Below are 15,624 nucleotides of genomic sequence, written 5' to 3'. Positions count from 1 at the left end.
GGGGCTGTCATGAGAATGCTGGATACTTGATACTTATCCATAATCCTGAGAAGATCTTGGATGCTGCCCTGCAGCTACTTAGTATTAAGCAATCAGGGGCATCATAGAACATTTTCACAGTTTGCATGTGTCTGTGTCAGTTTCCTCGGAGTTCTACAGTTTCCTCACACCTCCCAACGACATGCTGGGTAGTGGACAGGCTGGTCTAAATTACATCTAGGTGTGAATGAGTAAGCATGCATATGTGTGTGACAGTACTGTAATGGACTGGCATCCCATCCAGGGTGTATTCCTGCCTTATGCCCAGTGTTCCTGCGATAGGATCCGGGTACACTGCCTGAGCAGCATAAAGCAATTGCTAAAGTTAAACCAAATGTCATCTTTAAAAACAATAATTAAATCACATACTATAATTTATGTCAGTGGGAATAATGTTACAATGAGAGTGCAGATTTTTCACATATTTTCTTTTTTTCTTTTGCAGCCGATTATCATACCGAACAGGGCAGGATACAGCCAACTGTGACACATGCCGCAATAGTGCCTGCATCATCTACAGGTGGGACACTATGAGCTGTGGTTACCATAAAAGTGTATACAATTAACTCAATATTATGAAATACTGCATTTTATAGTAGGGATGTTGTTTATGCTTCTGCCTTGCATTTTCATACACACACACTGACTAAAATGGATTATATTACATTAGACTTCTTTTTTGAGCTTTGTTGTTTATATGCTCATGTGTTACAGAAATGCATGCGCATTTTAGTAGGAAACAGCACAAAAAGAAAAATTATGGACAGAAAGTCAGGAGCAGTGTAGGGGTTAGACAGAGAGAGTTTTAATCCAAAGTCAGAGGGACAGGCTAAAATCAAGCTATACAGTAATAGGTTCCACACAACTTTGAATTTGCATGGGGATAGTAAGACTTATAAAGTATACAGTGGGAAACAAGGAGTATAAATACACAGGCTAATGAGTCGTTAAATGGGGTGATAATTATAAGCCTGGAGAAGTTGAATGCTGATAGGTTCACTGGGAGGTGGGAGTGTCTTATGGCTTGACAGCTGCTCACTCAACCAGACTAATGCTAAACAGTGGATTTCATATAGCGTTAGTGTTTTTTTTCAAAGTCAACAGTCAAAGTCGACTTTATTATTATGCATGTTATGAGCCATTCAATACTACATTAAACATTTTTATTACAATGTGAGATATTTTAAGAAATGAATAAATAAATAGACTATATAGACCCAATAAATAGACTACATAGACTCTTGATAGCATACTGTTTATGAGTATAGTGTACAGTTACAGACATTGTATAGTCCCATGATGCACTTCAAACATACAGACAGGTAACAAAGGGCACAGATTCTGCATTCTTCCACCATTCTTCCAAAATATATTCCCTTAGGTGGCAATCTAACATGTTGATTCAAAATCTCCCATAGATGTCCAATTAGGTTGAGATCTGGTGACAGTAAAACCCATAGCATATAAGTTACATCATGCTTATACTCCTCAGGATCGAAATGTTTCATCATAGGGTAAAGACTTTGTACTGATTTGCAGTGACGCTTCCCTGTAAGGGGATAAGACCCAAACCATGCCTACAAAATCCCTCTCACAGCACAACAGAGCCACTGATTTTTCCTTTAATTTGTCACTTGTCTGGACATCAATTTCAACACCAAGAAAGGTTACCAATGCATTTTAAAGTGTAGCATTCATATTTCTCAGGCTTTCATAAAGGCAATGTGTAAATCAATGTGCCACAAACTCATTTAAAAAAAGTTTGTTTATGAACGAGTGAGTAGCAGTGGACAGGACGTCCATACCGCTTATCCTTCAGGGTTGTGGGGAACCTGGGACCTATCCCAGGGAGCATGGGGAACAAGGCAGGGTACACTCTAGACAGGGTATCAATATATCACAGGACACAATCACATATACATCCACACACCCACTCATACATTACGGGCACTTTGGATATGCCAATCAGCCTACCATGCATGTCTTTGGACTGGGGGAGGACACCGGAGTACTCGGAGGAAGCCCCCACAGCATGGGGAGAAAATGCAAACTCTACACACACAGGGCAGTGGTGGGAATCAAAGCACTAAGCCACCATACGCCTTTGGACAGAACAGTTAATGATATTAGCTTTTCTGGGTACACCTTATACACTGTAACAATAGTGACAGGAGCCACATATACTATATCAAACACAGCTGAATTTCTTTTAATCCATTTCAATGTAAATGAACACAGCCGTCCTATTAGTCCATAGTTTTTTTTAGCCCTTATTAAAAATGATGTGATTAGCAAGTTTAATCTTCATTGTTATCTAGCTAGCTATGTCAGTAGCTAGGTTGTTAATGTGTCCTTGGCGTGCCATTATCAGAAAACAGAAATCACATTAACTGCACCAATTGCTTATAAAATTATGTCAGATTACAATAAAGCCATGATAATTTTTTTTTACATTTATAATATATATATATATATATATATATATATATATATATATATATATATATATATTTTACAAATGAGACAGATTGAAGAGTAATGTGGCAGTGTTATGTCACAGATGTTCAGTTTTATCAACTAATTAAACTCAAACTGATGAGTTTGAGTTTTGATTATAAACTAATCAAACTATTGTTTTACTTTTTAAGGCTATTTGTCTGTGCTGGAGGCACTGGCATTTAGACCAGACTACATCTTTCAGTTCTCTCACTGAAAATTGGTGTCATTTTTTCATGTTCGTTGTCAAAGTCTTGCCAAATCTGCCTGGTGATTCTAAATATTAGCTACATATGAGCCGGTAGAATAAGTCAAGTGTGATAGCCTTTAGGCTTAAATTTCTTTGAGGCTATGTCATTATTTAATGTCGTTCTGCCTCTCCAAAATCTGTGCTCATGAGCCACTCTGGTTAGTATCTTTTACCTGGAAGGTTGTATGCAGTGTACCTTCAATCAGTAGTCCTTAAGGTCCAATAATGTACATAAATTATTCTTAAAAGGTATGCTATATTTATATATTTTCCAGGTAAAATATACCTATTTAAGGTACAAAAGATACCATACCTTGATGATAAGTTTATTTATTAAATGGATAGATGAGTCTTGAGCTCATTGTTCCAATTCAGCAGATGGAAGAGGACAGTTTCTTCCCATCAGTTACACCACTAATGTGATTTTCATTCAGAACACAGACCTTAGAACATATTTTTACTTGGGTTCATGCCTACACACAGAATAGCTTGTCCAATTAACCAGTAACCTAAACTGTCCTATATAAAAGACAGTAAAGAAAGTAAAGAACCCTTAAAAACCAGACAAACAAAAAACTAGTTTTTAAATGAATATCAGATATTGTAACATTCATTCCGTAAAAATGAATAACCTAACAGAGCAGACTTTTCCTTCTGTGATCATTTATCCTGTAAGTGTTTATATATGTAATACAGAGCCAGAGGGCATTCTGTCTGCAACACAGAGCATTGGATTGCATTATTATATAATCAGCTGATGACCTATAAGATGTGTGTGAATGTGTGTGTCAATGACAGAGTATGAGTCAGAGTGAAAAAACACTGAGGTTCCTGTTGAGGAATTTTACATTCATAATGCATAGTGTTGTTTTGTCACCCAAGACCAACAAGGTTATTATGGTTCAGTGCTGTCACCCGCATCCCAACAAGCACACTTATACGCCACATTTGCACGTTAACAGTTAGATGTCTTTTTTTTATTATTTTTATTTTTATAAATGTAAATATCAGCATGTAACCATAAGTCTGAATGCACTATGCACACACTTTTTCTATAAGCAACACTTTTCCATTAATTTACTGTATATGCAGTGTCAAGCCAAAAGAGATGCTGCATATGTGATCCTCCCATTTATCATTGAAAAAAAATAAATAACTGTGACAATCCAGCACACTGCAGAGGGTGAAGGGAATGCATTTGTCTAGATAGATTAGAAATTCATTTAAATGCAATTGTTGTGGCCAGAGGAGTCAGTTAACACAGTTATATAATTATTTCTCATGTTTGTATAAACACAGAGTTGAAACCAAGTGGAATGGCATTTCATCTTCTTTATTTTGGGCTTTTCATCAGTTCCATTTGATAATTGTTCAGTGCATTCACATGTATCCAGCAGTGTGGTAGAATTTAAATATGTAAAGAAAACAAGCAATTTACCGGGCAATAATTACACTGGTTGTAAAACTGAATTACAGGCTACACAAAACTAGATTTTTGTAGAGGAGGAACATGGGTCTAAGAATCTGATTTACAAATGCAGTTGTTTATTATTATTATTATTATTATTATTATTATTATTAGTTTTACATTGGACATGAAAACGTAAAGGAATCACATCTTACACCTGCCTGATAAGCTACCATGGGATGTTATTGGTTTGAAAAATAATCCTGGTTGGTTAGCCTGACCCCAGTTTAGTCATATGCCAGTTCGCACCCTACTAGCTAGCTCTCTCCAATCACACAACAATTACCAACCAGGGAGAGTGAAGAATAACACTTGAAGCCAACCTCTGCATCTGCCCTCTTCCATATACATCAGCATCCAGACACCCACGACTGGCTAGTGTCACTCTGGTTGACAGAGGAGAGAGTAATGTCATCCCTCCCATAGCTAATTATGCTCTCAAGTTAGCTAAATTTAGGCCTAAGATATATACACTTTATGCTATAATCATAGCATCATAGCTATTAACAGCCTTTCATGATTTAAAAAATCCATTAGCATTCATTATTTTATGGTGTGTGTGTGTGTATATATATATATATATATATATATATATATATATATATATATATATATATATATATATATATATATATATATATATATATATGTGTGTGTGTCTGTGTGTCTGTGTGTCTGTGTGGCAGTCTAGAAGAAACCCATTGAAAGTTGCTAGAGCTGAATTCTAGAACAAATTGGGTTTTACCTAAATATTACACTATATGGCCAAATGTTTGTAGACACCTGACCATCACCCACATCCATATGTGGGCTTTTCGCAAACTGTTGCCAAAAAAGTTTGAACACAATTGTCCAGAATGTCCTTGTATGTTGTAGATTTAAGATTTCCCCTTCACTGGAATTAAGAGGCCCAAACCTGTTCCAACATGACAAGGTCCCTGTGCACAGTGAGCTCCATGAAGACATGGTTTTCCAAGGTTAGAGTAGAAGAACTCCAGTGGCCTGAACAGAGCTCTGACCTCAACCCCACTGAGCACTTTGGGATGAACTAGAACGCCGACTGTACCCCAGGCCTCCTCACCTGACATCAGTGCTTGACCTCACTAATGCTCTTGTGGCTGAATGAATGAAATCCCCACAGCCACGCTCCAAAATCTAGTGCAAAGCCTTCCCAGAAGAGTGGAGGTGATTATAACAGCAAAGGGGGACTAATCTATGTATAGTGGGATGTTCAACAAGCACATGTGGGTGTCATTCATCAGGCGTCCACATACTTTTGGCCACACATTGTAGTTTTTTTCTGCCAGTAATATACTTTGACTTTAAGAAAACAGAAATGTATAATGTAGAAAATAACAATATAGAAATAATTTTAGTTAGGTTCTTTTCTTTTTTTTTTTAACCTTGGCTTGATGCCTGCGTAAAGGGATACTGTATAGAAAGATAGATAGATAGATAGATAGATAGATAGATAGATAGATAGATAGATATCAAAGTGCAAGGAGCCAATTTAATATTGGCTGTAAAAATACTCTGCCTAAAGATGTCTAAAACCTTGCTATCTACAATAAGTGTGATTTTCTCATGAGTTGATCAGGCTTTTGGATAGTTACATAAATAGTGAAATGGATCAGTTGATCAGTCCAGTTTGTAATCAGATACTGACTGTCAAAATATCAGCAATGCTTTGCAGTCTCATCATCAAAACAGCGAGAAGCGTGTGCACACACACTACAAAAAGTAGACAACATTTTAAAACATTTAAATGGCCTAATCAAAATATATTAATAAGATATTTAGTCAACAGAATAGAACCGAGAAAATTAGCGTTTTTTTCCTTACTGATGTAAGCTTGCAGAGTGAAGAGACAAGTATGTGGCTCATCAAATACTGCAAGTGACTTTTAACTCAGGTAATGAGACAGAGACTGATCAAAGTGAACTCATTTCCCATTGAAACTCTTAATTCTTTCACTTTTCACTTTTTAACCAGGTTATAAAGAGCTAGAACATCACTTCAGAGATACATGCAACAGAGAAACATTTTCAGGTCAAGAAAGCCTGTAGAATAACGTTTTCTATATAAAGTATAGCATGTCAAAATATGACCATGTGAAAGGATTTTTCAAAAGCCACCATGCACCATATTGGTAGATAAGACTGCAACTTTGCAATGTATGTCACTTTGAGAAACAGTCTGAAATTTAACATGGAAATTGAATCTCTGTTGTCTATTTAGGAGGTTTTCTCTCTCGCTCGCTTTGTACACTTTATCATTTTAATCTGAATGCACTTCCTAAAAGCATATGGAAAGACGCATAAAGCCAGACAGTAGTATATACAGAATGGATATACACATCTATTTAAAATAAAGTTATGTTTTGTTTTCTCTCTTTTTTTGGCGTACCAGAAAACCTGTTCTTTGTTACATAGCATCCAGTATGAATCCAACATGACTGTCCACAATACAGCTTGGATTATTGCAAGATGTAGTGCCTACTATCTTCACATCTTGAACTGTTTAGGTAGGCAACCACTTACATTATGCAGGGGAAAACACAACTGGATGCATTTTTAATGCAAGGCAAAATCAACATTTCAACATTGTTTACATAAAATGTATTTAAGCCAGGCTGTTGCAAGTACTATGCAGCATTTTGCCTGCCTTTGTTTCTCTCCAGGACAATTATTGCTACTATCCCCTTAGCATTAATTATTAAATCAGTGTTTGATTTCTTTCCCTGTCTCTTTTATGAGCTCTGTTTTGCATTATAAGTCATAAATCTGTTTCAAATAAAGAATTTATGGCAGCATAATAAACTGAGACAATCCAGTGCTTTAGGGCGGGTCCAGAGGAATTCTATCAGCTGTAGGAGCTCTCTTTCACTCTGTGTGATTAGCTTTAGTCTGCTAAGCTGTTAGAATAAGAGATAAAGAAAGAAGTTACTGTGTGCAGCTGGGTGCCAGCAATGGTTTGAACACCAGGCTGTAGTCAGCACTAATGAGCTCTGCTGACACAGTGAAACAATCTGAAACAGGAAAAGTGGGAAAAGAGGATGTCTGATTGCTCCAATCTGTTTCTGAGCTGTCTAGAGAGCATGACCTGACAGTTGATGGTTAGCTGCGTGTTTTAGCCTGAAATGACAATCAGATGATCAGCCAAGTCAGCTGGCCTGTTCCTCCCTCTCTCCTGCTTCTGACTGAATTATTTTCTGTTTCCTTAACTTGCCTTTCATTGTATCCTCTATCCATTCCAAGCACCCTAGAGAATGGACATTGATGGCTCATTAAACAGACAGGCGGAAAACAGGAGACGGATGGAGAAGCAGCAGAGCTAGCCATGTTTTACAACACTGCTGGAAAGCAAAATCATAAACTAATGATAATTGCAAGCATTTTTAAAACAGCAACATTTTTGCCTTGTTTTAACAGTTGTTTCTGAATAATAATAATAATAATAATAATAATAATAATAATGCATCACTTGACAAGACTGATAACTATGATTATATAGTTATCACCACAGCGCTCTTGGATGCTCAATTCTGAGTGGTCAGGATTCATTTTCTGTAACATCATGGCTCTGACCTAGGTACCAGTTGTGATGACTATATTAATGCACTTATTGTAATGCATTAACTTTTCAACAGTAACAACTTGCCCTCATATGTTGTTTTTTTTTTTTTTAAAAGTGTGTATTTTGTTGATATGGTGAAACTGTCTGCAAAATTTAAAAGGAGCCTCCAGTGTCAACACTTTGTAACAAACAGAGGTAAAACTGCAACTTTAGGCTTTCTGACACAGGAGGACTTCTCAGTAACATGACAAGTTGAGTTTTTCCATCTTATTCATTATAAAAAGGAGGAAAAAGTGAGGCTGGTAAGGGAATTACTGTTTATAACTGCTATAAAAAAGTGTTAACAGGAACCATCTTGATTTGTGGATGTTCCACAACATGAAGAAAATGTGTTACATGATGTTCTTTACTTAATAAAATACTGCAATAGTTAACTAACTAATGGTTAAAAACTATCCAGGATGTGTTGTTATTGGAAATTAATAACAACCAATAATACACTTTGGGTAGGTAATGCCATCCATTTAATGGCTTCCTAACAATGAAATATAGGGTACTTGATGCTCCTCACAACAAGTAGAGAAAATCTTGATCATTTTATTGGAATAACGCAATCACAAAGATACAAACAATGGATCTAGGTCATTCCAAGGTACTCTCACATGTAGTGGCTCTATTTCATGAACAGATGCCATTACAATCAAAACCTGTCTCCCTTCCCACCCGCCATTGCCACCTCACTTCCTGTTTAAAATGATAGCTCACAGGAAGTAGCAAAGGCAGGTGCAATACCTATCATCCACCCCCAGGGGAACACAGATAACAAAAACATGTATTGAAACAGACACTGAAACAAATTATATAATGAAAACATTGATATATTGTCCAATAATTTCATATATGTAACTTTATGGTTCCTACACCATCATACCACCCAGTCGTTGATTATTTTCCTATAACAGCATGCCTCATGATGTTTTACTATTTACATAGCACACTTTCTGCAAGAAAAGATCTAATTCCGGGATGGCCATATTGTGGCTGTAACAAATCTGCTCTTGCATTGAGAACTGATAATGTCTTAAAATATAAAGATGATGATGTTCTTGCACAACTTAAGCCAAGCCCCAAGAATAATCTGTTTCTCAAAGTAACCTACTTAGACACAGACAGCTGGTCCAACTTGTCCTCACTTACTGCTAAAGATCCAGTGACTTGTAGAGTAAACACCACACAATCAATCTCAATCCATCTTGATCCAACAGTCTTGCGTTGTGCCAACACAGAAACAGTGGCTTAATAGAAAAACGTTTTGATCAAATAGTTATGGCAGTACACAGAGCTAGGATAGTCTGTATTTTGCCGATAAAATACTCAAGGGGATACTCTCTAAATCCTACTTTGTGAATGTGTTAGTGTATGTGTGTGTCAACTAAAGCATCAGAGCATGTAATTGAGAGAGACCTGAGGTTACTTTTATCTGGTGTTAACAAAAGAGAGTTTTATGAGTCCATCACTATGCTGCCAGTCAAAGTTAAGTAATGTATGCTGGAATAATACAAACAGATTGGGCTGTGACTCTTGTACAGACTTTTACTTTTGTTACTTGCCATCAGACTTGGGTAAGTTACTCAAAAAAATAATCCACTACAGATGACTAATTACTACTTTAAAATTGTAACCTGATTACTGATTACTGCATGTATAAAGTAACGAGATTAATAATTACTTTACGTTCACGTTACTTTCAAAACCGATCAAATCTTCAAAAATACACTACAAAGTGAAACTCATAGTTCTTTCAGCCATTTTAGCATGCGCCATTGTATGACATGATCAGAAAAGGTTGGATTCATCATAAAACATGCCTCGGGTATTGTCACTGTTTGTAAGACTACCAGACCGATAAAATATATAACTTTTCTAACTAGGCTCATTTGGTGTTGCTAGCCAAGGGGAGACACAGCTAAGCTATCATATGGGTTGCAAAGTACATTATCTACCGTTATGCTCTGTTCATATCATGTTCACGTAAACTGGAAGTCCTATACACATTTACACTCTTTGTTTTCCTGCTCAGCATCAGAGGATATTAGTGTTTCAGTTTTCCATTTTTCCTCACACTGACTGTATGAGCTAGTGTTTGGCAGAATTGAGTGCTGTCAGCCAATAAGACACGAGTGTTTCCACATATTTTCCTGTAAACCCTGTCTGATTGGCCTCGCCTCTGTTCACTGAAGATATAACGTTACAGGCAGTCTTCTTTTACTGACCTTCAGTTACGCAGTGACAAACCACTACAAGTGGAGAATTATTCGGGGCTAAAGAAAAAATATTCGGGGCAAAACGTGATTTATTTTAAAAATGCATTTTACTTAATATTGTTTTCTTAACAAAAAATTTGTAACACAAGTAACATAATTTTATTCACATCTGTAACTGTAATCAAATGACAAATTTAAAATGTTATGCTTTACATTACTGCATTATCAGAAAACGTAATTCGATTACAGTAACGCGTTACTTTGTACTAACACCCAACTCTGCTGGTCATCCATATGAACTCGGCCTCATATAAGACAAGGAGTGTGTACACTGAAAGCAATTGTCCAGACCTACCTATTGATTAATTGCGCAGTACAGTCTTAAACATATACTGGAGTAGTGCACAGCTAACCCATTCTCTTCAATCTGTAGGAGTCAAGAATCGCTGAGCTTTCACAAAGAGTGCAAGAAGAATAAAACACAAGTAACTTGACCGTTACTTCTAAATTTAAGAAACTGGATAGAAATTTACTCTCATTTACACAGATCTGTCAATCACCAGAGCTGCGTTGATTGTCAAAGCACACATACTTAGTAAAACAGGACAAAAATTCAGAGGACTGCAGGAGGGATTAGTGTGGATCATCACAGGCTGCAGTCTGTATCTTCCAGTGCCAAGTGATCTCATAACAAGCAAAATAAACCATGGGCTTTGTGCATGGGTGAATACAATTGCCTGCCAAAGTGGTTGTAATTTATTTAGAGTACCCAGTAATCTTAAATAAATAGATGTAACTGACGATCATGACTGTACTCATATCCATCCTGTTATGTGTATTTGGAATTTAATAAATCGGGTGGGGACGGTGGAGGTTGGGGGGAGGGAGGGGGTGTTGTGTGTGTCTGTGGACTGCAGAGCTTCTCCATCTCAGCACTATTCATCAGTGAGTCACAGTATGCAGGACATTATGATTTTATTTAGATCAGAGTAAAAATGGAACAGGCCGTTAATCTGAGGTTTTAACTGCTCCTTTCCACATAGATCATCTTATCAGCTAGGGATTATAACTGTAGGGAGGAGAGTAGTTCAGATGGTTCACACTGACACACACACAGAGCACAACAAGTATCCTATACACATATGCGATTGTGTGTTTATATTGAACTAATGATTCTTCTCTAATGACAGTTGAAAATAAGCACAAAAGTAGTGAATCAGTGAAACAAAAACAAAAAAATATTTTTTGCATATGGATCATATGAGATCAAACAAATTAAGATCAGACTGGCAATGTTTAAAAATTCCTACCATATTGTTATATAAAAATCTGTATGTGTTAAACCAGCTTTGTGCCATCCTACCACTTAATAATCTGATTGTGTTTTTAATATCGTGTCTGTTATAATTAGGGATGCATCAATGGCAATTTTTTATAAAATAAATAGATTTAGAGTATGTTTTTGGTATTTGTTGATGCCGATACAGATACTGTAATGACTAATTTAAATAATATTAGGCGATATATTAGTTGCTGCTATATGTTTTGCTGGCAATTAACTCAATTAACTTAATTTTATGTTTAAAAATGTTCTGCCATTTAAACAGTATTTTTAATAGAGAGCAAGAGGATGGCTAACCTGAAAATACAGCAATATTATCGAGAATGACTATTAAAAATGAGTGCAAGGTACCATGTTTTGCACCTTGATTCGCAAAGTGTGGACCCTGGTGAGCGAGGAGAAAGGAAGCAGTACTCGCAGAACTGAAGTGCTCTCACATGCAACAGTTGACCTCTCAATTAAAGATGCTGTTTAAATACCAAACGATGTTCGTTCAGGTCATGTTCAGGTATTGTAGGAAGGTGCTGTAGTACATCCACCTGATATACAGTCCAAAATTCTGAGATCACTAGTGAAAATGCTTCTGGTTGGCATTCTTTTTAAATTTAACACAAAGGTTTTCATTACAAATGATATTATCAGCAATAACGTAAACGAAACATAGAATCTTAGAAAGTATCTTAGTATTTGGTATGTCCCTTTTCTGCTTTAATGACGGTGGCATAGACTCCACATGTTTCTGTAAAACCTGATGATCCATGTTAGATCATGCTTCAATGGAAAGGATAAGACTCGTGGACATTTTGTATTAAGCAGTTAACATGGTCAAGATCACAAATTTGCTTACATTTAAATAGGGACCTAGAAATTGTGCAACATCTTGAATATTCAAGAATAGTCAAGATGTTGGACATTTCCTTTTGTTGTTTTAGAATTTTCAAAAATTCTAAAAGTTTCTGTATATTTCTAGTTTTAAATTAAATTTCAGTGTAGTCTCAGACTTTTGGGCCCCACTGTATATGCAGAGCACATTTTTTGGCATCATTAGTTGTGAAATATGTCCAGATCGCTGTCATTTCGAGTCGAATGTTGTGTGCTGCAATGTAGACCAGGCTTACTTAACATGGTATTGGATGTTGGAATTTTTTTTTTTTTTTTTTTTTTTTTTTACCGTATATGAGTACAAGTACCTGATATTAGTTTTGATGTATTATAAATCATTATGATCCCTGAAGAATCATACCTAAAGTAAATGTATATATCTCTTTTTATAGTGTGGAGCTGGATTTTAAGTTGCAAGAGGATAAACTTCAGCCATTGATGAAAAGACTGTGTCCAGCAGTAGAACCGCCCTACCCTTCTCTGCCTTATACGCATGAAGTGTACACTTCCACCCCCAAGCGCAAGTCCAAGACTGAAGCCAAGAAGCATGCACGCTGGAGACTCTGGTTTCTCTGAATTGAGACTTTCACCTCTCTTATTTCCAGCATTCATGCACCATAGCGCCACAAGAACATCCACAGCCCAATCTGTAAAATTATGCACTGACAAACAGATAGTGAAACACCGTATTCCAGTGTTTTGAGGTTGTAGCACTGGGGCTGCATTTAGATGTTGGATTTTAATGAGGAATTGCATTTGTTTTCATCCTATCATCTTTAATAACAGCCTGGGAACTGGAATCATGTTTACCAAAATGTGTTATTATTATTATTATTATTATTATTATTATTATTATTATTATTAAATATAAGGTTATGTTTAATTGTTTATTTAATATGGTAAGAATAGCCAGCATTTTGGATAAGATAGGTTAGGGCTACTATTAAACTCCAAAAAATCTATTTCTCTCCTTTTCTTGTCCTAACTCCTGTCGCCTTCTGCAGAGGCTCTATAGAGTGGAACAAATAACCTTCACAGGTAGTTCACCAAAATTCTACTTTGGATGGTCATCTAAGACATCTAGTCAGCAAAGCACAAACATATATATAATTTTCTTTCTTTATTACATTTACTGTAATAGGGAAGTTGTTCATATTTTGAGTTGTTCTGAAAGACAATGTGTAAATGCAGAATTAATTGACTGCATGCACAACACATGAATTTTTACATGACTACTTTAGTTCGTAGATAATGTTATATATTTTACATTACAAATATCAAAACTTTTATGTTCATAATTAGATGTTGAGGATTTGGCTGTTGAGAAGTAATTAAGTCTGTAATATTGTGTGAGCTCAAGAAGAACTGTCTTTCACAAATGTTTTCTATAAACTGTACTGACTTTTGATTTCAACAATAGTATGTCTTTCATGCTGAACGATATATATGGTAGTATGGTTGAGGCAATTGTCCAAAAGTAAAATAATGTAGTTTTATTGTATATTTTCAATCTAATTTACATGGTGTTTTCTACAATGTCACTTTAATAACACAAACACTGGAACTGTACAAAACCTGTGTATTTGTGTACAAAACCTGAAATCCTTTGAGAACTGAAAAGTGAAATGATACAGACTAAAAGAGGGCTATGTAAATATCTTATTTATATCAATTTAAGAAGTTATTACTTGTCAGATTTGTATTAGCTACTCAAGAAATGTCAACTTCCCTCAAGCCATTACATCTATTTCAATGCTAAATGCAGTATATTGTTAGGAGCCAATCACCTGATGTCTAGACATCAGTTAAACCACTTTTTTTTTTTTTTTAATAATTCATACACATATTAGTTTAGATTTACAATCGAATTGCACAGTGTGGACTAGCTGTAAGTGTAGCATAATGAGACACAGATGCATTGCTTTACCTTTGAGAAAGTGCAATTTTATTTATATTGTGCAATATTCTACGTTTTATACTCTTTCTACCCACAAACAATGCATTTACAATAAAGAAACTGCTGCAAAACTTCAAGCATCGGCTATCCTTTTCAAATGGAATCACTCCTCCCCCAACACCCCAAAGCATACTAAAGGAGCACTGTCTTGCCTGGGGATACCTAAAAAGTAGATCACAGCACTCAGCTCATAGAACAGATTGAGTAGTGCTCTGAAAAGGACTCAGCTGCAGGATTAGAAGGTGGGAACTTTTTTCCTGCTGAAATTGATTGGCTCCAGCTCTGACATGCTCCACAGACATGCCCTGTGATTGGACTCCCTCCAATGAAACACCTGGTGCCCAGATATTGCCAGTGAGTACAAGGGGATAAGATGTCCCTCCAGTCTCTGTCTCTCTCTCTCAGTTAATACAATACAATGTCTTTTTTTGTATGTAAATACATGTTAAATAGTGTTTGTAATACTTTTAAAACAGTCCACCTGTTAGTCATTAACCAATATCTGCACCAAAACATCTGACTGACCTGCATAACAGGGTAAATCTGTGGTAGATTTTACTATCAGAAAAGCAGAAAGCTGTTTTAGAACAGAACTGACAACAGAGTCCCATTTTAAACCCTGTTAAATCTCAATAAATTTTGTAGCTTGGAATGATTTGTTGTCTTTGACAGCTGCTCTTATGACTCAAGGATTTCCGGGATCCATAATATTCTTCATTTGCATGTTTACTTTAATGAGATAGACTGCATGCAATGGAATGTAAGGCCATATAGAATATATCTATATAATATATATGTGTCCCATGAAAACCACTGACTGAATGTCAGATATTCAAGATTATTCCTGAAGACACACACTCTATATACCCAAGAGATCAGCAAGTACTGGCTGGTGCCACTTACTTCTATTTTTAAAAAAATTATTATTCTTGAATGTGCTGTATAAAATCAACTGTCTCTCTATCTTACCCAGAATGACGTCCAAGATCCTAACTAATCTGGCCTCAAATCAGCACATTCTAAAGAAATTGCCCTTGTGGCCATTACTGAGAAGCTTCATGATACTAAATCAGCCATACTGTCATCAGTCCTCATCATCCTTGACCTTTCAGCAGCCTTGGCACAGTCAATCATAAGACTCTCCTGTCTATCTTCATAAGTTGTGGAATTCGTGGCAAAGCATGGCAATGGTTTACCTCCAACTTGGAAAGATACAGTGAGGGAAAAAAGTATTTGATCCCCTGCTGATTTTGTACGTTTGCCCACGGACAAAGAAATGATCAGTCTATAATTTTAATGGTAGTTGTATTTGAACAGTGAGAGACAGAATAACAACAAAAAAATCCAGAA

At 36.2% G+C, this 15,624-nt stretch overlaps 1 protein-coding gene across 1 annotated transcript in view; it reads left to right on the top strand.

Annotated features, from left to right (window-relative positions):
- Positions 1-14,319, top strand: part of insyn2ab (inhibitory synaptic factor 2Ab) — a 35,488-nt gene extending 21,169 nt beyond the window's left edge. The window contains exons 2-3 of the mRNA XM_047157590.2: positions 485-559; positions 12,710-14,319. Coding sequence (XP_047013546.1) covers positions 485-559; positions 12,710-12,893 — 259 coding nt within the window. The 3' untranslated portion in view covers positions 12,894-14,319. The remainder of the gene's footprint in view (positions 1-484; positions 560-12,709) is intronic.
- Positions 14,320-15,624: the final 1,305 nt, after the last annotated feature.

Source organism: Ictalurus punctatus, chromosome 9 (genome assembly GCF_001660625.3).
Source record: "Ictalurus punctatus breed USDA103 chromosome 9, Coco_2.0, whole genome shotgun sequence".
NCBI lineage: Eukaryota > Metazoa > Chordata > Actinopteri > Siluriformes > Ictaluridae > Ictalurus > Ictalurus punctatus.
Note: the sequence above shows the minus strand (reverse complement) of the source record. Positions and strands in the feature narration are given on the sequence as shown.